Consider the following 25,046-nt stretch of genomic DNA (forward strand, 5'->3'; position numbering starts at 1 on the left):
TGCAACATTCCCCAAATGAAAAGTAAGGGCTCCATAATTACACTGAGAGACAACATAATAAGTGTCTGGGGCCCAAGACTGTTCAACTGCCTCCCAGCATACATAAGGGGGATTACCAATAGACCCCTGGATGTCTTCAAGAAGGTACTAGACAGGCACCTAAAGTCAGTAACTGAGCAGCTGGGATGTGGTTCGTACGTTGCTTTATGTGCAGCCAGCAGTAACAGTCTGGTTGATCAGACCTTGTTTCACCATGAGGCCTGTTCTCAGACCTGGCCGTTAGGGCACTGATCCCAGAAACGCTCTCCAAGTATCCAACCTGGACACTACCAATAGATAATACCAGCCATCAACATCACTTCTGCTGAGGTATTCTCTCCCAAGGTATACCCTTCGTCTCTTTTGGATTAAACATAATTACCTTTCATTTCCCAGAAGCTTCATGATCTTTAAGAGATCAAAGCTTCCTCATGATTTCTTTCTTATAATTAAGCAGAAAAAATAAAGGAACTTGTGGAAAATAAATTCCCATAATTATACTGCATATTTTTTTATAATATAAATATACATTATTAATGCATTACTGTTGTTCTAAATTTTATTTTGAATAGAATCAACAGGGTTCCCTCTACGCCTGCTCGGATGTGCGGGGGAAGAGGTCGAGACAGGCCATCAGGCAGCGGGAGTGTTTTGAATTGAGTGGAGAGGCTGGGAAAGCATGGGAACAGGAAATTGGCGTTCACGGCAGCCTAAGGATTAATATAGGCCTCACTTCATAATAGGAAGTGTCGTAACTGTTCCTGGTGAAGAGTGAGGGTAACTGTTCCTGGTGAAGAATGAGGGAACGTGATCTACGGGACCACCGAAATAAAGTGGTAAAATTAGGGAATAATGGTGGGACCGGCGGTGACTGGTGCGCCACCATGGAGTGTGTCCATGGGAAAATACCCGTGATTTAATCCTCACTCATTGGTCTCAGATCTTAATGGAGTGACCTCTAATGTGTATAATAATTATGAGACATTAAATCATCTTGTGAATTGTAATGTAGTGATAATAACACCTAAGTTAAGAGAATGCATGAAGTGAAATAAGTCGCCCTGCTCCGAGTGGACATGTTAGACCTTGTGGTTCCCGTCATGAGGATAGTGAAGTTTTTATGGAGTCACGACTTGTAAACTGGGACAAGCCAACGAATACCTTGTCCTGCTGGGATAAGTACCGTGTCGGTGTAGCAGGACATCGAAATGAGATGGTGAATGGAGGAAATAAGGAGTATCAATCACCCACAGTTAAGTAATCCTTCTAGTTATAGCAGACTGATACTGGCCAGCTAGGTATGTTGTAATTGGATAGGTTATGGGTGATCCAGCTACATCAAGTGACCACCAGAGAATATCTGGTAAGTGGTGGGATTATGTACAAGTGCTTTTCCTTGATGGATATATCCATGTGTAACCTACCCCCCCACCCCCCTTCATTCAGTTAAACTAATATAATCTATACAGTCCACAATTAATTAGTAGCGCCGTACTTGTGGGTGCTATCCAATTTATACTGGTCTCGGATAGATATGGATAAGACTATGAGTGTCGAAGGGACCACCTGCAGGGACCAGGGGTGGTTTAGTTTTCTCACATGTCTACACGGGGTGACTACGGTAAACAATATGGCTGTTGTCTCCCAATGAGAGTACTTGTATGCATATAATGTTGAGGTACATACAGGTAGCACCCTAGAAAATTTTCCATATCTGCCCGCTGGTCCTTCAAACCGGATGCAATCAGTGAAAAATTATTTGAATTAATTACTTAATAATTAAGTGACTGATTGAAGAAAGTGGGTATAGGGTACACAAATTTAATCGATCGTGTGGTGGATGATAAATAGCCTAATTAATTGCTAGCACATGTGTGGCTAGGATTTATACAAGAGTAAAGTGCAAGAAATACTCTTATAAGGCGCCTACTTAAGTTGTATAATCAGTGATTAATAATTCTCTAACCATGACTGAATCTGATGGAGTTAATGTGGCTGACAAGTCCGTGGATTTTAGAGCAATGAAAGCATCATTACAGGTTATTAAAGGTCATGTGACGAAGGCATACAAGTGCTTGGATTTAATTAATCAAAGAACCGTTAACCCTAATGAATTAAAGTTATATTTAGATGCTTTAGAGAGTAGATTTGAGTGGTACAAATTGTGGTTTAAAGACTGTAAAAGAGATCTGCCGGAGAATTGTGCAGATGGAATGGAAATGAATGTTTAATTAATCAACATTACGAATTGGAAGAAAAACTATCTTGTAAAGGTAAGGCTTTGAATAAATTAAAGAGTGTAAGTCAGGCAGTTGATCAACCTATTAATGCAAATGGTGTGTTTGCCAAAACCTCCAGAGTACGGTCTGGAGGAAATCAGACTAGGTCGGCAAGAATTAATTGTTCAATTGCAGACCAGTCAGCCAAACAGTTCTAAGGATATAACACATAATGACTCTGAAGTATCTGTCAAGTCTCAAAATGGAAAAATAATCCCAGTGGTAATAATCATAATTAAGAGTTAAATGGGCACATATCAAGTGACAGGAATCAGTAATAGTGGTTCCTCGCATCAAGGTAAGAGGAATGAGTACCTCAGTAAGGGTAACCCAGTTAATAAGAGGTCAGGCAAGGAAAAGAGAGACTGCCTCTTCTGCAAGGGTACTCCTTTCACTAAAAATTGTAATGCCCATAATTCATGGGATATTAAAGTGGAAAGAATGAAAGAACTTGACAGATTTATCAGATGTCTAGACAATCATAATGTAAAGGATTGTCATACCAAATTGAACAGTTGCTATCAATGCAACAAGGGAAGTCACCATACAGTTATGTGCAGGGTTGTATGTAATTCTTATAATTATGGCGACAATAATGATAATGTTAATATCCCTGACACTACAGTGACTGATGTAAAGGTTGCAGCTAATGGCAATAATGGCCTAGCTGAGGTAGCCTTGCCGGTGTTGGATGTAATAATTCGGGATAAAGGGCATAAATCCAAAACCATGCGGCGTCACTCTCCTTAACACTGGTACGGGCCATGTAATATATGGCAGACTACCGCCTAGTAATAATGACTAGAGGAAGTAGTAAATACAGTCACGGTGTCTTAATCATAAAAGGTCAACCCAGTACAAGTATTCTTCTATCGAGAATGATGTTGAACCAGTCTAATTTGTGGGAGCTGGACAGCATAGGGATTAATATAAATGAGGAAAGTCCAAATGATTCCTTTACTCAGAAACAATACCTGAAGGATGTTAAATGTGAATCTGGACATTACTGGGTGTGACTTCCGTGGAAGCTCAACCGTACAGAATTACCTACTAATTATAGGATGGCATTTGGACAGTTAAAGGGCCCAGCTCTGCGAACTGAGCAAGACACCAGAATTGATGACTGCTTATAATGATATAATTAATAAACAGCTAAATAATAAATTGTTCCTACTTCAGGGGACGATAAATGCACACCTTATTTGCACAGGTGGTCCACTGAGCGAAGTAATTTGGTAAATAATCTTATGTGGACAATTTCCGGGTGTGACGTCAACTGAAGAGGAACTAATGAGGATATGTGAAGGGGTTAATGAAATAATGCAAGGTGCAAGGATGCCCCTGAGGGAATGGAACAGTAATTAGTCCATTTCGAGGGATCAATAAATATGGATAGCCCTGGAATTGAAGTGCCTATATGCAGAAATGTGCTGTGGCTGACTTGGGACACTGAGAGAGACTTGGTATTGTTAAAGTCTCATAATTCCAGTATGCCCAATAAATTAACCCAGAGAGCACAGACTTAGTGTCACACCTTACAATAAGAGGGAAATTGTTAATACCAGAAGCATGGAAGCTTGAGTGTGCTTTGGATGGAGCCCTACCTGAGGAGTTAACAGGTGGAAAGAATTAATGGGTGATTATGTAAATACCAATGTTGGAGTTCCCAAGCCAGGTGGCCAGTGAAGATGGAAAAATTGTACTCCACGTTATTTTTTTTTTTTTTTTATTTTATTGAAAAACGCAATACAGAGTTATACATGTAGACAATGTAAGCAATGAAACGTATCCATTATATATAACAAAAGAAAACTCCACATTCCCTACCGTAGCACTAAACTTATACATAAAACTAAACTAAAGACAGCCCACAGCTTCATATACAGGTGGGTTTAGTACATCCAAAATTGCAGCCATAAACACAATATGCAATATAACCCAAAGAATGTCACAGGTATTGACATTTTACATAAAACTGTATGTACGAAGACATTCTCAATTATCCAAAAATTCTTTACACACTTATTATTGTTGTATATTAAACTTCATATCAAATACATAATACGTAACACCTCAATAATTACGAAACAAATAAAGGTTAGAAAATAACAATCTCCACACCTCACCACAGAAAAACTAAACACAGTACAATATAACAAATGATTCGTCCCACCTCACTTCCATACACTACATTCATCCCACAAGCGAACTTACACGATCACGTTTATTTAGTAATATTTTTCAAATATAATTTCCAGTTTTAAGTAACAAACTTCTTCTACTATATAATGAAATATACATAGTCATTACTATTAAACATTAACTTAAACGAGACTATATTCTTATTCAACAGACCGCAGCAGTTCTTGCATCACCATCCTAACCCTACTTAACACATTGTACATCAACACGTCCTTATATACCCATCACTCGTCAATAATATTCATTGAACTTCACCGAATACCAATATACAACCCATACTGAGTACATGAAATTCTCTCTTACATACTGCTATATACACTTGATGTATGATAAAAATCACACACATTACATTATCTCATTATTAGCAGTACATTTGGTACACAGACATATTTATCACGCCCGCATGTCCTTTGCTTAATACAACCACCAATCCTGATAATACATTACAACATATTCCAAATTTAACTTATCCATAACATACATCAGTATACCATTCTGAGTATGACCATATACTTTTCACATGCACACAAATATTGCTCATTTCCATGTCCATAAAAATCTTAACAACTTTTCCCTTACAAACCACCACAAACTTACTTAAAACACACTCCACAACTACGCTGCCATTTTACACCATATCATGGAACTCCTCATACATTCCCAAATTCTGAGACGAGCCCAGTGCAACCCCTGAAAATCCAAACACATCTCCCCCCCTTTTTTTTTTTTTCCTCACTCCGCCAACAAACCTCTGACATTCATACTTCGATATCCTTCAGGAAAAACTCTTTCCCATCTACTTCCATATATCCCCCTATTACGACTAAGTGTTTTGTACATTGTTGCAGCCAATACCTTCTTTCGCACCATCCAATCCCCATTACCCCTCATGGCCCATGATACGAAAACAAAATCAGTTATGATGTACACCAAAGCACGCTGCACACTCTTCCACACCTCCCATATCTAAACTCAATGCCCTTAATACCGATATCCCTCCCCCACCCACCCTCCTCAAAATCCCACCCATCCACTCCCGTATACACTCCAAATTTTTACAAAAATATACTACATGAAAGGCTGTCTCCCTATCCCCACACACCCTACATACGTCCTCCACCATCAACCCTCTCTCCCGAAGCACCACACCAGACGGCAATATTCCATGAAGGAAACGAAACATTACCTCTCTCACTCTTGGTCTGATGCGCACCAACCGCAACCTTACCCAAATATCTCCCCATGCATACATTGGGTATATGCCCTCAACATTTGCAATCACCCTCACCCCTACAGAACGCTCCAGAACACCTACCAGTATCCTAGACGGATCTCTAACATACAATAAAGCTCGCAGCACATCCTCACACTCTCTCATCTCTGATCCTATCCACCACCTTCGTGCCTCCTCATATAATGCTTGCACACCCTTCCCCACACGACCTTCCACTCGGAGAAACCCCCTCTTCAAATATATACACTTAACCCTTAATCTTATATCTATTAAACCCAATCCACCTTTGTCGACCGGTAGCATAACAACACTTCTACCCAACCAATCACACCCAGAACCCCATATATATCGAAAAACCTTTTTTAGCATTCTATTAATGTCCGGTCCTGCCAACGGATATACTGCTGCCACATGCCAGACCATACTATATAACATCACATTCACCACTATTACACGTTGATGTATCGTCAAATGCAAGGGTCTCAAAACATTTAACCTACCCACCAACCTATCCACTGCCCTCCCAGAATTAAGCATCCGTGCCTCCCCGGCATTCCCCATATAAATTATCCCACACACCTTTAGTCTATCCACCACACACCAACGCACAGCTGTTTCCCATCGCGCCCTCCCTACCCAATTCCCTAAGACCAATAATTTCGATTTCTCCACATTCACTTTTAAACCTGTAACACCTTCAAAACCACCAATTATATCCTCCACCTCATGTAAACTTTCCTCCCTGCTCATTAGAATTGTTGTATCATCCACATACCCTATTATTCCCATCCCACCATTCTCCACACCACGTACCACCCCTAAACATCGCCCCACTGCCCTATATAAAGGGTCCTGTATACAAGCAAACAACAGTTGAGACAGAGGACAACCCTGCCTTATGCCTCTACCCATTGAAACCCACTCACCCAATTTCCCATTCACCTGCACACGTACACCTACCCTATTATACAAAGTCTCAATCCAACGTACCATCTCTTCCCCAAAACCCTGCCTCCGTAAGATATGCCACAGTGCCGTTCGTTCTACGCAATCATACGCAGCCTGCCAATCCAATGCTAAGACACCTCCCCTCCTTTCATTCTCCCCCTCCATACTTTCCACAAAATCTTTTATTATTCCATGTCCCTCATACATCGTCTTTCCAGGCACCCCATACTGACCTCTCGCAACAACTCTATCTATCACGCACTTCAGCCTGTTCCCCAAGATTTTTGCGAATATCTTATAATCAGCACATAACGACAACGCCCTGTAGTTCTGCACTGTAGTAGGGCCTTCCCCTTTTGGAATCAATACTACTACTGCAGTACGCTGCAACTCACCCATCCTCCCCTCACTTTTCATCACATTCATCAGGTTCACTAAAATATCCTTCAACACACTCCAATGCTTCACATAGAATTCACAAGGTAACCTATCTATACCTGGCGCTTTACCTCTCGCCATATTCTCCAAAGCTCTCCATACCTCCCCCTCTTCAATATCCCCTCCCAATGCCATACGATCACTTCCACTCAGCACACAAGATACATTCTCTCCCAATCTCTCTAAATCCTCACCGTTCACTCCTACACTCCGCAAATATTTTCCAAACCAACTATCCATAAAACCACTCATACCCTCAGTAGTTCTCAACTCCTGACCCTTCGTATACCCACCTAAGTCCTCGTGTACTACCAGCTTATCAATTTCCATTGCCAACCTGCGTCTCCGCTGACCCCGTAACACACAGGCTGACGGCCTGTCACCCCAAATCGCCTCCTCTAACCCACCTTGCACCCTCGCCTCATCAAATCTCTCATTGTGCATATCCCTTATCTGCCACTTTAATGCTTCAATTTCCTCCATTGGATACACACCTGTCACAGCACCCCTCTGATAACAACCCTGCAACCGCCCCTCTAAATACTGTTGAAGCCCATATGTCATCCATGCCTCATTCTTTCCCCTTCGCACATAGTATTGCCTGATCCTCGTCTTTGCAGCCCCATCCCACCACCCCAATAAATCGCTTGCACTCTTACCCCCACCCCATAAATCCTCCCACACACTTTCAAAATCCCCTCCCTCCACCCCCTCACCCAGTAGTCATATATTCAGCTTCCAGTACCCCAAATATCTCTTAGGCAAACCGTCCCAATTTAAATCAGCATAAACCGCCCTATGATCTGAATAAACGACATTCACCGTCTGCACCCGCGTCACCCTCACTCCCCTTGTCACATACAACCTATCTAATCGTGCAGCATATCCCTTTCTATGAAATGTGTGCTCTATCTCGCAATCCCCTCCATCAACTATATCCCTCAATCCCACACCTCTCAATAGATCCCCTAAACCTGCCAAAAAACACCCTGCCCCTCTCGGTTCCACATCCTTCCTGCGCACCACACAGTTCCAGTCGCCACCAACTATTGTCACTGACGGTAATGACCGCAAATAATATACCAATACGTTATTCACAAATTCATTCTTTACCCTTACATCATTCTCAGCCGGCACATACACACAAACGACTGCCATCCGCTCACCTCTCCATCACCCATCTATTCTTAACACACGACCCCCCCCCCTTCACTCCTAAGAACAACAAACGGGCTCGTCTCTCGGATCAGGATTCCCACCCCCCCTTCATTCGCTCCGAATACATCACAAACACTGTACCCATCCACCTCCAATTCCTTTCCCAGCTTGAAATTATGTTCCTGCACAAAAACAATGTCTATAGCGTAACGTCTTAAAAATCCCTGTACCCACAGACGCTTCTCTCTCGCACACAATCCATTAATATTCACTGTCATGCACCAGAAACCTACTTATGTGATTTCACCCTCTGCCCCTTTTCACCTTTCACTGACACGCTTTCAGTGTGTCTGCTTCGTCCACTTTTCTCTCCACTGCCCACTGGTGGCTTCCCCAGATCCAACACCTGACCAGGCGTACCTTTAGTGCTCCCACGCACCACATCAACCCATGGCTTTTTCCCCGGTCTCTGTGCCGGGGTCAAAACATCATCCGAGTCGGAATATGTCGCCGCCCTCTTACGGTTGACACACTCTGCATCCATTTCTAACTCACTGGATGCCTCCCTGTGAATCTCAGCAGTCACCTCAATCACTTCCACCACTCCTGGCGAGTCATCTGCCATGTTCGCCAATCTTCCAAGTTGCTCATCTTCAATCTGAACAGTACTCCTCACCATACTCAAGTTATCCTCAGCAACCTGCTTCTCAAAGGATTTTTCCTGCACGTTCACCAGTAGGCCTTCCTCTACCCACACGTCACCAATCTGCACAGTCTTCCCGTTCTCCAAGGCAGATGCCTCACTTCCCACTAACTGTGACAGTGATGGGCTGGTACCCACCAGTGGCAGCTCACGCTCCACTTCCTTACTCCAGGAAGTGCCACTTCTATGTACAGGTGACTCATCAGCATGACCCACCTCTGGTTCTGGCTCTTTCACCATCTCACTACCTAGGTCCTTTCTCCGCTGCCATCTCCCACACTGGGCCGCCATATGGTCATATCCACCACATAACCTACACGTCTTCTGCTGCCCAGCGTAGTACACCATTACCTGTGTCCTAAATGCTTCCAGTATGACGTAAGACGGGATGGCATGCCTCAACGCCATCTTGATCGTGAACGTACCATCCGGCAAGCCGGCATACGCCCCATCCGTCCATTTACCAGCCATAGCCAGGTGTACAGGTCCATACTGTTCAAATACATACCGCAGATCAGTCTCGTCCGCCTCAAATGGCACATTTCGGACTTTCACCCATGTGTAATGCTTAGACACGTCGATTAGTCGAACACGTATCGCTGAATTAACGTCCACACTCCTGTCCTGGTACTTGTCAACCAGCCGTTCATACACTCCAGCTGATCTCAGCTTGACGAAAATACGATAGGTACCATTTAGTGCCACACCATACAGTTCTTGATCCGCAACACCATAGGTGTCACGGATAATTTGCGGTAAAAGCACTTGTGCAGACTGAGGCGTTATCGCACCATGCAACAATTCAATGCACACCGTGTGCAAACGCCTTCTCACAGACTGCGCCATGTTGTGAAAATGTAAGTCTCCTCCAATGGCCAGCAGAGGGCAGTAGTCACACGTCCGCACTCTGCTCAGGTCAAGCGGCGAATGATTCCACGTTATTTAGGTGTCTAACAACGACCTCTGCCCGGCCGCAGTGTGGAAAATAAATTCCCATAATTATACTGCATATTTTATTATACTGTAAATATACATGATTAATGCATTACTATTGTTCTAAATTGTATTTTGAATGGAACCAACAGGGTTCCCTCTGCTCCTGCGCAGATGTGCGGGGGAAGAGGTCGAGACGGGGCATCAGGCAGCGGGAGTGTTTTGAATTGAGTGAAGAGGCTGGGAAAGCATGGGAACAGGAAACTGGCGTTCACGGCAGCCTAAGGATTAATATAGGCCTCACTTCATAATAGGAAGTGTCATAACTGTTCCTGGTGAAGAGTGAGGGAACGTGATCTACGGGAGAATTAAGGAATTCTTGTCACTCCAGTTGCATGGCTTCATGCATGGAAGGAGTGTGCATCATTGCATTACCACCTTTCTCACTCTGCACACTAACAGCTCATACACTACGTTCCTTGACCTTAAATCCGCTTTTGATGTAGCCAACCGACATGTAATCATTAGTGAATTTGCCAGAATGGATGTTGGAGGATGGCTTCTCCGCTGGATTAAAGGTTACCTGTCCAACAGAAAGTCGTCTGTGTTGTTCCAGGGACATAGAAGTGTAACTAAAGATTTTGAATTAGGAACCCCACAGGGAGGTGTGCTTAGTCCCACCCTTTTCAACATTTTGATTAATGCCTTACTTAATGCCATGCCTAGTCAGCCCCATCATTATATGGTTAGTTTTGCTGATGACATAATGATTCACACTACCGGATTCTCCAACACCCAAAACAATCTTAATCATGTACTAGCCTCGTGTCAGGACCTGGGGTTAATAATCTCTGGGGATAAAACAAAGATACTCAACAGGCGTCCTCCTCGGCAGAGAGGCACAGTTCGTTAGATCCAGTTGCATGATGGGTCTCTTCTAGAATATGTAGCACTCGATGTATGCACAAGGCTTATTCCTCTAAGAAAAAGGAGGAGTAGATGTAAAACAGAAAGAGACAGGCGCTCCCTTTACAGGCGACGGAAAAGAATAACAGAGCGGCTAAAAGAGGTCAATATATCTGAAATGCGTAGGGAGACACTGGTCAGAGAAATAGCAAGCATCGAACTTAAGCTAAAAGAATCCTTTAGGAGTCAGGAATCGCGGGAAGAACTAAAAGCCATAAATGAAATCGAAAGACACCCAAAGTATTTCTTCTCCTATGCCAAATCAAAATCGAGAACAACGTCCAGTATTGGGCCCCTACTTAAACAAGATGGGTCCTACACAGATGGCAACAAGGAAATGAGTGAGCTACTCAAGTCCCAATATGACTCAGTTTTTAGCAAGCCGCTAACCAGACTGAGAGTCGAAGATCAAAATGAATTTTTTATGAGAGAGCCACAAAATTTGATTAACACAAGCCTATCCGATGTTATCCTGACGCCAAATGACTTCGAACAGGCGATAAATGACATGCCCATGCACTCTGCCCCAGGGCCAGACTCATGGAACTCTGTGTTCATCAAGAACTGCAAGAAGCCCCTATCACGAGCCTTTTCCATCCTATGGAGAGGGAGCATGGACACGGGGGTCGTCCCACAGTTACTAAAAACAACAGACATAGCCCCACTCCACAAAGGGGGCAGTAAAGCAACAGCAAAGAACTACAGACCAATAGCACTAACATCCCATATCATAAAAATCTTTGAAAGGGTCCTAAGAAGCAAGATCACCACGCATCTAGAAACCCATCAGTTACACAACCCAGGGCAACATGGGTTTAGAACAGGTCGCTCCTGTCTGTCTCAACTATTGGACCACTACGACAAGGTCCTAAATGCACTAGAAGACAAAAAGAATGCAGATGTAATATATACAGACTTTGCAAAAGCCTTCGACAAGTGTGACCATGGCGTAATAGCGCACAAAATGCGTGCTAAAGGAATAACAGGAAAAGTCGGTCGATGGATCTATAATTTCCTCACTAACAGAACACAGAGAGTAGTCGTCAACAGAGTAAAGTCCGAGGCAGCTACGGTGAAAAGCTCTGTTCCACAAGGCACAGTACTCGCTCCCATCTTGTTCCTCATCCTTATATCCGACATAGACAAGGATGTCAGCCACAGCACCGTGTCTTCCTTTGCAGATGACACCCGAATCTGCATGACAGTGTCTTCCATTGCAGACACTGCAAAGCTCCAGGCAGACATCAACCAAATCTTTCAGTGGGCTGCAGAAAACAATATGAAGTTCAACGATGAGAAATTTCAATTACTCAGATATGGTAAACATGAGGAAATTAAATCTTCATCAGAGTACAAAACAAATTCTGGCCACAAAATAGAGCGAAACACCAACGTCAAAGACCTGGGAGTGATCATGTCGGAGGATCTCACCTTCAAGGACCATAACATTGTATCAATCGCATCTGCTAGAAAAATGACAGGATGGATAATGAGAACCTTCAAAACTAGGGAGGCCAAGCCCATGATGACACTCTTCAGGTCACTTGTTCTATCTAGGCTGGAATATTGCTGCACACTAACAGCACCTTTCAAGGCAGGTGAAATTGCCGACCTAGAAAATGTACAGAGAACTTTCACGGCGCGCATAACGGAGATAAAACACCTCAATTATTGGGAGCGCTTGAGGTTCCTAAACCTGTATTCCCTGGAACGCAGGAGGGAGAGATACATGATTATATACACCTGGAAAATCCTAGAGGGACTAGTACCGAACTTGCACACGAAAATCACCCACTACGAAAGCAAAAGACTTGGCAGACGATGCACCATCCCCCCAATGAAAAGCAGGGGTGTCACTAGCACGTTAAGAGACCATACAATAAGTGTCAGGGGCCCGAGACTGTTCAACTGCCTCCCAGCACACATAAGGGGGATTACCAACAGACCCCTGGCAGTCTTCAAGCTGGCACTGGACAAGCACCTAAAGTCAGTTCCGGATCAGCCGGGCTGTGGCTCGTACGTTGGTTTGCGTGCAGCCAGCAGCAACAGCCTGGTTGATCAGGCTCTGATCCACCAGGAGGCCTGGTCTCAGACCGGGCCGCGGGGGCGTTGACCCCCGGAACTCTCTCCAGGTAAACTCCAGGTAATACAGGTATCTAGGCTTTGAGGTTCCACTACTTGGTCCTGTTGTAACGAGACTTTGTCGCCAATACAAAGAAAGGCTGAGAGCACTTAGAGTTGTGGCAGGTTTTCATCCCAGGTATGGTGCTAATGTTAAAATTGTGAAAATGATGTATCTTGCTTATATTAGATCATTGGTTGATTATGCGGCGCCACTACTTGCACTCGTGTCTGACTGGAAGCTTGGAGGGCTGGAAAAACTGTAAAACGAAGCAATGAGGATCATCCTAGGATGCCCTCGTACTGCCAAAATTTTAAATATGCGGAAAGAACTTAATATTCCAAGCATTAGAGATCGTGTTACTGAAAGAAATATCCTTATTGGGGTCAATATGCTTAGGCTAGCCCATTCAAACCCCTGCACAGAAGCCCTCCAAACTTTCCTCAGCACTGGTGAACATCCTTCCAGATGGATCGAAAAAACTGGAACTGACCTCCGCATGAACCAGCTACATGATCTATATCAAGTTAGACAACAGAGACATTTCCCTGCTCCATGGGATATTACCCCATTCCAAACTACCATTCCTCCATTTCCCCCCAAAACTCTTCTTAAATCACAACCAAAGCTTCGTCTTGAAGCCAAACATGATGCCTTAAGCTGTATTGATAACTTAGTCACACAGAACACTCTTTCACAAATTATTTACGTCGATGGTTCTGTTCACCAGTCCACTGGTGCAGCTGGTAGTGCTGCTGTTGTCACACAGAGTGATGGCTCTCATAAAGAAATTGGAGCACGCATCAACAACTGGGCCTCTACCCTTCAAACAGAACTGTTTGCCATACTCCTTGCACTCAAATGTGTCCATGTATCTAAGGTTGACACTTTAATTGTAAATGATTCTCTGTCATCCATAAATGCTCTCAACTCATTAAGTATAAATTGTGGCATGCTTGTGTCAGAAGCCAGACATAGATATGGTAAGACTGTGGACAGTGGAGTCAGAGTGCACATGCTGTGGATTCCATCTCACATTGGTCTTCAGATGCATGATAGAACTGATAAATTGGCTAAGCTGTATGCTTTCAAAGAGGGGGTAGATTACAATTTTGGGTTGTCAGTTAGCAGTTTGAGAACAATAATACGAAAAGAACTTCAAATGAACTTTATTGACTTAAGACTTAGGGAGATTGACACAAGTCAGTCCATCTATCATCATTCCATCATGCAGGAGGAGCCACATGTCTATGGTGCATCCAACAAGATAAGCAGACTCTTGGATGTCACTACTGCCCGGCTCCGGCTGGGTTACAAGTATCTTTGGCACGTTAAATCACCACCACCAGATGTAGACCAAACGAAATGTAAACTTTGCCAGATGGACTATTGTCACACCTTGCGTCATTATGTACTGGAGTGTGATCAGATTAATGAATTTAGAAACAACTCACTCAGAAATGTTCAAGAAATGGCAAAATATTTTATCCCCAGTGGTATATTGCAGACCATTCTGGAAAAATACACTGACTTTGCTAGCTGTAAATAAAGCATTACCATATGTGTGCATGTGTGTGTGTGTGTGTGTGTGTGTGTGTGTGTGTGTGTGTGTGTGTGTGTGTGTGTGTGTATGTGTGTGTGTATGTGTGTGGGTGTGTGTGTGTGGGTGTGCGTCCTTGTGTGTATGCATATATTTGTACGCTTGTGTGCACATGTCCGTGCGTGCGCCCTCGTGTGTGTGTGTGTGTGCGCGCGCGCTAGTGTGGGTGTATGATCCACTTAATATTTGTATTTATAACTCATTACAATTGTGACCAGGTGTGGACGTATCAGTGGTTCATTACTTTGTAATTTGCTCATGACTGTAACCATGTAAAGGAGTGAAGCTGATTCATCACCTCTGTAACTTGCCATGATTGTGACCAGATCTACCTGGAGTTCATTACCTTTGTAACTAGTTCAGCTATCATAACTTTGGGGTCCAGTCACTGGACCCATTATGTACCTTTGCAATCTTTTGACTACCGCCCACAGGTTGGGTATGGGGTGCATAATAAAGATATTAAACTAAAGTGTGTGTGTGTGCGTGTGTGTGTGTGTGTGTGTGTGTGTGTGTGTGTGTGTGTGTGTGTGTAACTCAATCAATATTTGCACCAATAACTCATTACAGTTGTGACCGGGTGTGGAAGTGTGAATTGCTCATTACTCTATAATTTGTTCATGATTGTAGCCATGTATAAACGTAAGTAACCATTCTACAGAATTCATTTCCTTTGTAACTTGTGAGCTCATTACCTTTGTACCTAGTTCAGCTATCAAAACTTTGGGGGCCCAGTCTCTGGACCCATTACGTACCTCTGTAATCTGTAAATACCTTTGTAACTTGTCATGATTGTGACCAGACCTACCTGGAGTTCATTACCTTTGTAAATTGTGAGTTCATTACCTTTGTAAATTGTGAGTTCATTACCTCTGTAACTTGCTCAGCTATCAAAACTTTGGAGTCCAGTCCCTGGACCAATTATGTACCTCTGTAATCTTTTGACTACCGCCCACAGGATGGGTATGGGGTGCATAATAAACATATTAAACTAACTAACGGGACCACCGAAATAAAGTGGTAAAATTAGGGAATAATGGTGGGACCGGCGGTGGCTGGTGCGCCGCCATGGAGTGTGTCCATGGGAAAATACCCGTGATTTAATCCTCACTCATCGGTCTCAGATCTTAATGGAGTGACCTCTAATGACCTCTTATGAGACATTAAATCGTCTAGTGAATTGTAATGTAATCAGTGATAATAACACTAAGTTAAGAGAATGTGTGAAGTGAAATAAGTCGCCCTGCTCCGAGTGGACACATTAGACCTCGTGGTTCCCGTCCCGAGGATAGTGAAGTTTTTATGGAGTCACGACTTGTAAACCGGGACAAACCAACGAATACCTCGTCCTGCTGGGATAAGAACCATGTCGGTGTAGCAGGACATCGAAATGAGATGGTGAATGGAGGAAATAAGGAGTATCCATCACCCACAGTTAAGTAATCCTTCTAGTTATAGCAGACTGATACTGGCCAGTTCGGTATGTTGTAATTGGATAGGTTATGGGTGATCCAGCTACATCAAGTGACCACCAGAGAATACCTGGTAAGTGGTGGGATTATGTACAAGTGCTTTTCCTTGATGGATATATCCATGTGTAACCTACCCCCCCCACCCCCCTTCATTCAGTTAAACTAATATAATCTATACAGTCCACAATTAATTAGTAGCGCCGTACTTGTGGGTGCTATCCAATTTATACTGGTCTCGGATAGATATGGATAAGATTGTGAGTGTCGATGGGACCACCTGCAGGGACCAGGGGTGGTTTAGTTTTCTCACATGTCTACACGGGGTGACTACGGTAAACAATATGGCTGTTGTCTCCCAATGAGAGTACTTGTATGCATATAATGTTGAGGTACATACAGGTAGTACCCTAGAAAATTTTCCATAGAACTCATTGCTATGCAAACATTATATTCGATATTCTTAATAAACACCATCTGGGGATCAGAAAATTAAAGATAATACGGAATTTCTAAATAAAATTCTTTGACTAGCAACTTCATGCACATTGAGTGTAACTAACATGACTGTGAATGAATGCCAGTGTATATCCAGAGCATACCTGGCGTATACCGGAAATGCTCTGTATAACAAGCTGCTTTCTATATAGTAGTATGTAATTCACGTCAGCTAGGCCTCTTTACCTCTTACATGTACTTGTAGAAATAAAGATATTAGTATTATTATTATTACTATTATTATTATTATTATTATTATTATTATTATTATTATTATTATTATTAACAAAAGATACTACTGGGATCACAAAATAAATCACTATGACTGTTATGAATTATCTTTGTGGGTAATTAACTCACGTGTAACTATGTATGATAACTGAACTTATATATACTTGTACAAAATGATTAATTATTTTCAGTGACAAAAATGAAAGAATAAATCTTTAAATGTATGAGATAAAATTTTAGAAAGGACTTAATTTTAAATGAATTCTTGCTAATTGACCACTTTACCTATTCGTCACGACATATATATAAGTCTGATCGAAGTAGACTCGAACCTACGAAGCTTGGGACAAGGTACGCAGTGCTCTAACCACTGTACCACACTGGAAGTACCTTGGCGTCCAGCCAATGCTAAACGTTTTGATCCAAGGAAGCCAACCTTCAGGCCGGTGGCATTACCTATTTTATGCATCGACCGAAGAGAGATTTTTAGTGTTTAGAATTCGCAGAACAGGTTCTAGTTTCCTACTACCCATGTGGGGTAGGAGGGTTTCATATTGACATCTCAGAAACCCTCCTACCCCATGTGGTTAGTAGGGGGATGATTGTAGGGTGGGGTTGGCACCGACCACTAACCTAGCCTAAGGGTAACTGTGGCCGGTGACACCTACGCTACTTTGATACCTCTCTCCCTGCTTTGGTTGCTCCCTTGCAACATTGCACAGCTCCTGATGACGCACTGAGAAGTGTGAAAGTACTTGAGATAAAGATTTCCCCCCCGTGGCTTGTTCTGAAAATATATATATATATATATATATATATATATATATATATATAGATATATATATATATATATATATATATATATATATATACATATATATATATATATATATATATATATATATATATATATATATATATATATATATACATATATATATACATATATATATATACATATATATATATAATATATATATATATATATATATATATATATACATATATATATATATATATATATATATATACATTATATATACATATATATAATTATATATACATATATATATTATATATACATATATCTATTTTTTTTTTTTATTATCACACCGGCCGATTCCCACCAAGGCAGGGTGGCCCGAAAAAGAAAGACTTTCACCATCATTCACTCCATCACTGTCTTGCCAGAAGGGTGCTTTACACTACAGTTTTTAAACTGCAACATTAACACCCCTCCTTCAGAGTGCAGGCACTGTACTTCCCATCTCCAGGACTCAAGTCCGGCCTGCCGGTTTCCCTGAATCCCTTCATAAATGTTACTTTGCTCACACTCCAACAGCACGTCAAGTATTAAAAACCATTTGTCTCCATTCACTCCTATCAAACACGCTCACGCATGCCTGCTGGAAGTCCAAGCCCCTCGCACACAAAACCTCCTTTACCCCCTCCCTCCAACCCTTCCTAGGCCGACCCCTACCCCGCCTTCCTTCCACTACAGACTGATACACTCTTGAAGTCATTCTGTTTCGCTCCATTCTCTCTACATGTCCGAACCACCTCAACAACCCTTCCTCAGCCCTCTGGACAACAGTTTTGGTAATCCCGCACCTCCTCCTAACTTCCAAACTACGAATTCTCTGCATTATATTCACACCACACATTGCCCTCAGACATGACATCTCCACTGCCTCCAGCCTTCTCCTCGCTGCAACATTCATCACCCATGCTTCACACCCATATAAGAGCGTTGGTAAAACTATACTCTCATACATTCCCCTCTTTGCCTCCAAGGACAAAGTTCTTTGTCTCCACAGACTCCTAAGTGCACCACTCACTCTTTTTCCCTCATCAATTCTATGATTCACCTCATCTTTCATAGACCCATCCGCTGACACGTCCACTCCCAAATATCTGAATACGTTCACCTCCTCCATACTCTCTCCCTCCAATCTGATATTCAATCTTTCATCACCTAATCTTTTTGTTATCCTCATAACCTTACTCTTTCCTGTATTCACCTTTAATTTTCTTCTTTTGCACACCCTACCAAATTCATCCACCAATCTCTGCAACTTCTCTTCAGAATCTCCCAAGAGCACAGTGTCATCAGCAAAGAGCAGCTGTGACAACTCCCACTTTGTGTGTGATTCTTTATCTTTTAACTCCACGCCTCTTGCCAAGACCCTCGCATTTACTTCTCTTACAACCCCATCTATAAATATATTAAACAACCACGGTGACATCACACATCCTTGTCTAAGGCCTACTTTTACTGGGAAAAAATATATATATATATACATTATATATATATACATATATATATATATATGTATATATATATATATATATATATATATATATATATATATATATATATATATATATATATATATATATATATATATATATATATATATTAGTTACGGTGCTAATTTTTCGCAAAATTAATATTATTTTTAACATTAAAGTTAAGAAAATTTTCCTGCAATTGGTGTCAACATTTCTAGTAGCCATTTTTAATAATTTATAGGAAACTGAAGCTATGGAGCTAATAATAAGGTCTGGTTGGATTACCTGGTTTGTGAGGTTTTATTAATTCAAACATTTACGGCAAAGATGGATTAGTGGTCATAATTTTTTTAATTACTTCCTCTTTGCCTTTCTGTAGTCGTTCTATTATTTAATTAAAGTTAATGTTAACTAAAGCTCTGGGATTCTTTGTACGTTCGGTTCAGAGAACCATTTATCTACATTCCTAACATGAACGTTAACATTTATTTATTTATTTTTATTTATTTATTTCCAATTTGTGCACACATACAGAGGTACAAAAAAAATACAGATAAGAGCAGTATGCCAAAGCCACTTATACTATGCATAGCATTACGGGCTGGCTTAAAATTAACTTAAGATTAACTAAGCAATGATTATTATTATTATTATAATCAAAAAGAAGCGCTAAGCCACAAGGACTATACAGTGCTGCTACTAAGCAATGATGAAATCAGTGATAAAACATTAATGTAAACAGATAACTATAAAGCACAAGTGAGTATTACAAAGACAGGTCATATGGTTGCATTCAGTTAGGTAGTGATTCTGTTAGGTAGTGTATTTAAAAAATAATAAAGTTAGATTGGGTTTTAGGTTTAACATTTATGTGATATAATTGTGAGAAACATTTAAGATATACAATTTATAATGTTCAGTTATTCAGTATTTATTTGGTTTTGGGTGAGTAAGTAATCTTTGAGAAGAGACTTGAATTTATAAACAGGTTGTGTTTCTTCTATATTTACAGGTAATGAATTCCAGATTTTAGGGCCTTTTATGTGCATTGAGTTTTTGCATAGTGTGAGATGGACACGAGGAACATCAAAGAGTTATCTGTGCCTTGTGTTATGGTCATGTGTTCTGTTGAGGTTGGCAAGGAGATGTTTGAGGGGAGGGTTAATATCAGAGTTAAGTGTTCTATGTATGTAATAGGTGCAGTAATAAGTATGGATGTTTTGTATGGTGAGTAGGTTTAGTGTATTGAATATTGGTGGTGTGCTGCCTGTAGTGAGAATTTGTTATCATTCTAACTGCAGCCTTTTGTTGGGTAATTAGTGGTCTGAGATGGTTAATTGTTGTTGAGCCCCATGCACAAATTCCATAGGTGAGATAGGGGTAAATAAGAGAGTGATATAGGGCCAGGAGGGCTGACTGTGGAACATAGTACCGTATCTTCGATAGTATGCCTACAGTCTTGGAAATTTTCTTAGAAATTTGATGTATATGTGTATGAAATTTGAGTTTATTATCAAGGTGGATTCCTAAGAATTTTCCCTCTGTTAGTTTTGTGATAGGTGATCCATTTATCATTATGTTAAGAGGGACATCTGTAGCTCTGTTACCAAACTGAATGAAGTAGGTTTTGTCAATGTTTAGTGTAAGTTTGTTAGTCCTCATCCAAGTAGATATTTTCTGTAATTCGGTATTTACAGTATTGGCTAGCGTGACTGGGCTCGGGTGAGAGAAGACGTATGTAGTGTCATCTGCAAATAGTGTGGGTTTGAGTAATTGCGAAGCATTTGGAAGGTCATTTATGTATAGGAGAAAGAGAAGAGGGCCAAGGACACTTCCCTGTGGGACACCAACTGTAATTGGTTGTGCAGAAGAGTTTGCCCCATTTGCGTACACATATTGGCTTCTGTTGCTGAGGTAAGACTTGAGGTAGTTGAGGGAGTGCCCTCTTATACATAGTGTGACAATTTTACGTGGAGCAAGTCATGGTCAACTGTATCAAAAGCTTTACGTAAGTCAATGAAGATCCCCAGTGGGACTTCTTTTTTCTCTATTGCAGTGTATATATGTTCTAGCATGTGTATAATAGCATCATTAGTATTTTTATTAGGCCTGAATCCAAATTGGCAGGGGTTGAGTATGTTTTGGGAGATAAGGTAGGAGTAGATTCGTTTATGAATTAATTTTTCGAAGATTTTTGAGAGAGGGTGTAAGTTGGATATTGGCCTATAGTTATTCAACTCTGTTTGGTCTCCTCCTTTGTGGATCGGGGTGACCCTTGCTATTTTGAGTACTGTAGGGAAGGTGGAGGATTCAATGGATTTGTTAAAGAGTGTTGCAATGATTGGTGATAGCACTTGTGACACTTTTTTGTATATAAGGGGTGGTAAGGTATTTAAATCTCCTGCCTTGTTTTTTAGTGCGTTGATAATAAGGGAGACTTCGTATGGGTTAGTCGGAGCTAGGAACAGTGTGTTCGGGTAGTTGCCGGTGAGGTAGTCATTTGGTGGGGTATCTGAGCTTGGGATTTTATTGGCAAGGTTTTGTCCTATAGTGGAGAAGAAATCATTGAGTCTGTTTGCTGTTTCTGTTGGTGGGAGTTGGGGTTCATCTGTTTTTGCTAATTTTATTTCGCTATTTCGTGATATCTTTTTTGTTCCCAGAATTTCTGATAGGGTTTTCCAGGTCTTTTTTATATCACCTCGTAAGTTGGATAATCTGTTCTCATAATACAATTTTTTTGCCCTTCTTATCAGGCTGGTTAGGATTGACGAGTAACGTTTTGTTTGGTCTCTGGTTATGTGACCCATTCTGTACTGTTTTTCATATTGGTGTTTTGTATTTATGGATTTGAGAATGCTGGGTGTTAGCCAGGGACTGTTCAGTCTCTTTGCTGTCATCTGTTTAGTTTTTTTAGGGCAGTGCTTGTTATAGAGGTATTGGTTTTTTTTTAGAAAATTATTAATACATTCGTCAATATCTGTATAGGTTTCTAGCTCAGTGTGCCAATCAATGTTTGCTATTGCTGTTGTGAAGTTATTAATGGCTGCCTCATTGTGAAGTCTGAAGGTGACTTTAGTAGTGTCTTGGGGTAGTTTACCAAGAGTTGTTATGAGGAAAGTAGGGTAGTGGTCTGTGGTATTATCTGTAATTATGCCTGATTTTAAAGGGGATATGGTGTTGGTCCAGATGTGGTCAAGTAGGGAAACACTAGTCTCTGTAACTCTTGTAGGTTTTGTTACTGTTGGTAGTAACATACAGTTACTCATTGTGTTTGTGAATTCAGTAACGTGTGGGTCCTGGTCTTGCAGGAGATTTATATTGAAGTCACCTGAGAGTAGTAAGTGATCTTTGTTCATGCGTGCATCAGTTATCATACTTCCTAGATTTTGACTAAATTGGCTAATGTTTGACTGTGGAACTCTGTAGATGTTTATCAGTGTGAGAGGTTTTTGTAGGTACTTTGATTTGAATTTAGCTATTATATATTCCCCATGTTCATCCCTTGTGCAAGTATTAGTGATACATTCTAGTTGGTCTGAGTAGTATATGGCTGTGCCACCCCCTTGTTGATCTGGCCTACAGTTGTGTATGGCTGTGTAACCAGGAATGGCATAGACATCTGTACTATCAGGCTTTAGCCAGGTTTCAGTTAGTGTAATGATGGACATATTGGCATGTAAGGAATTTAGTAATGCTATGAGGTCATCGTAATGCTTGCTTAAAGATCTGATATTGTAGTTAAATATAGTTATGTTGTTGTTGGCACTGAGAAGTGCCTTTGATTGTTCTGCAGTGTAGTAATTACAGTTACTGTTTGATTCATTTAAGTCATTAAATAAGAGGTTGGTATCAGGATCAATGCTTGTAATCATAAGATTTGTAGTGAATCTATAGTTTGAATTAAGTATAAAACAAAGTAAATAGTCTTAAGCTAAAAAATAGCACCTGGATTATTTAACAAATGTAAAATAATGAGCTAAGGGACTAATACAAATAAAGTGATGATCAAATAGTGGAGCTTGGGAATATGATAGTAGGTAGTACTATAAAGGTAATTTTTTAAAGTTAGAATTATAGTATAAAATTATAATATAAAAGGGACTAATATAGGTTGTGGTGACCAATAAAGTGGTAATCAAAAAAATGAGCTTTGGAATATAATGGCAAAATTGTGAACTTATTCTACTTTAGCACCTAAGAATAGCACCTTGATTATTTTAACAATTGTGAATATATAAACTAGGATAGTTATATAAAGCTAAAATAAAGGAGAAAACATATAAGGGACTAAAATTAAGTAATGGTAAGCAAAGTTAAATGGGCAGATGGTAGGAATTATAATATAAACTTATAATATAAAAATACAATTTGAAATGGTACTTGCAATTGCACTAGAGTCTGGTATAGGTTGTTGACAAGATCAAGATTATACCTAGATTTAAATTGACAAAATAAAATTCACAATTAAAGTACCAAAAGAATAATAGTAAAAAAATAACAATGGTAATGTCTTGATTATAATATGATAGTAAGAGGGTAGACAGGTACACAGGTACAAGGGATAATATAAAGGTTGGGGTTGAATATAAAAACTTGAAAATTTGGCTACAAAATGTTATGAGAAGTATAAAATAATGTTTAATGTACAAAATTAAAATTGACTGGTAGTAAATATGGTGTTTAATAAAATTTTAGTAAGTAATAATGATTACAAAAAAGTGAAAAAGTAATGTTTATTTCATTCAATATTGCACTGGTAGTTATACTTGAGGTTATATGGCAGTACAAGGTAACATGAACAACATATGTGCATCTTACTGTACCTTCCATAGTTATCCAGTAGCCAGTTCCTCACTCAACGATATCAATGTTTGTTTATAAAAATAGATGTGAAATTAAAGAAGAGTGGGTAAGCACACACTGTAACAATTTCCACACTTTGTAATCCTGTAGGACGGTCTGGGCAAGGTAGGACGGTCTGGGCAAGGTAGGACGGTCTGGGCAATGTAGGACGGGCTGGGCAAGGTAGGACGGTCTGGGCAAGGCGCTGCTTCTTCAGTTAACCTCTGCCAAAACTCTACTCCCAGTTAATCAGCAAGTTTCTTCCAAATATTGCAGTGTACGTCACACGGCAGTAATTTATATGTTGAAGTGACGTGTAGTGATAACGCTGGACACTACGACATACACTAAGAACGTGTAAATGATCACTGAAGCAGCAAACTGATGTGTTACACTTGCCACACTGTCGTACAGCATTTAATTAAATATATCATTATATTTGGTATGGTATATATTTGGTATGTATTCCATTATATTTGGCATGTATGATGTATGCAATTATATTATATCGCGAAGTAAATATAATTTCCATGTATAAAAATAATTGCAAAGGCTAGAGTTGTATAAATAAATACAGAACGAAAGTGTATAGTTATATTTATGTACCCTGCAGTGAGACTACCCTGACTTACTGTATATACATTACTCTGTGTGGCTACCCTGACTTACTGTATATACATTACTCTGTGTGGCTACCCTGACTTACTGTATATACATTACTCTGTGTGGCTACCCTGACTTACTGTATATACATTACTCTGTGTGGCTACCCTGACTTACTGTATATACATTACTCTGTGTGGCTACCCTGACTTACTGTATATACGTTACTCTGTGTGGCTACCCTGACTTACTGTATATACACTACACTGTGTGGCTACCCTGACTTACTGTATATACATTACACTGTGCGACTACCTTGGCCTACAACATACAATACACTGTGTGGTAACTCTGAGTTAGTGGCATTATCAAGAACCCTCTCAACAATCTCTTATCTTTCTCACATCCGTCAACACAACTCTCAGTCTAGCTGATACTCGCACAGTTGACATATTTATCTGATTTAATTTTTAATGTTATAATCATGAC

The 25,046-nt window shown here is 40.6% G+C and overlaps 1 protein-coding gene across 1 annotated transcript in view; it reads right to left on the bottom strand.

Annotated features, from left to right (window-relative positions):
• LOC128685377 (uncharacterized) overlaps window positions 1-24,157 on the bottom strand; it is a 117,144-nt gene extending 92,987 nt beyond the window's left edge. The window contains exon 1 of the mRNA XM_070082392.1: window positions 23,936-24,157. Within this exon, the coding sequence (XP_069938493.1) occupies window positions 23,936-23,942 (7 nt within the window). The 5' untranslated portion in view covers window positions 23,943-24,157. The remainder of the gene's footprint in view (window positions 1-23,935) is intronic.
• Window positions 24,158-25,046: the final 889 nt, after the last annotated feature.

Source organism: Cherax quadricarinatus, chromosome 7 (assembly GCF_038502225.1).
Source record: "Cherax quadricarinatus isolate ZL_2023a chromosome 7, ASM3850222v1, whole genome shotgun sequence".
Classification (NCBI taxonomy): Eukaryota; Metazoa; Arthropoda; class Malacostraca; order Decapoda; family Parastacidae; genus Cherax; species Cherax quadricarinatus.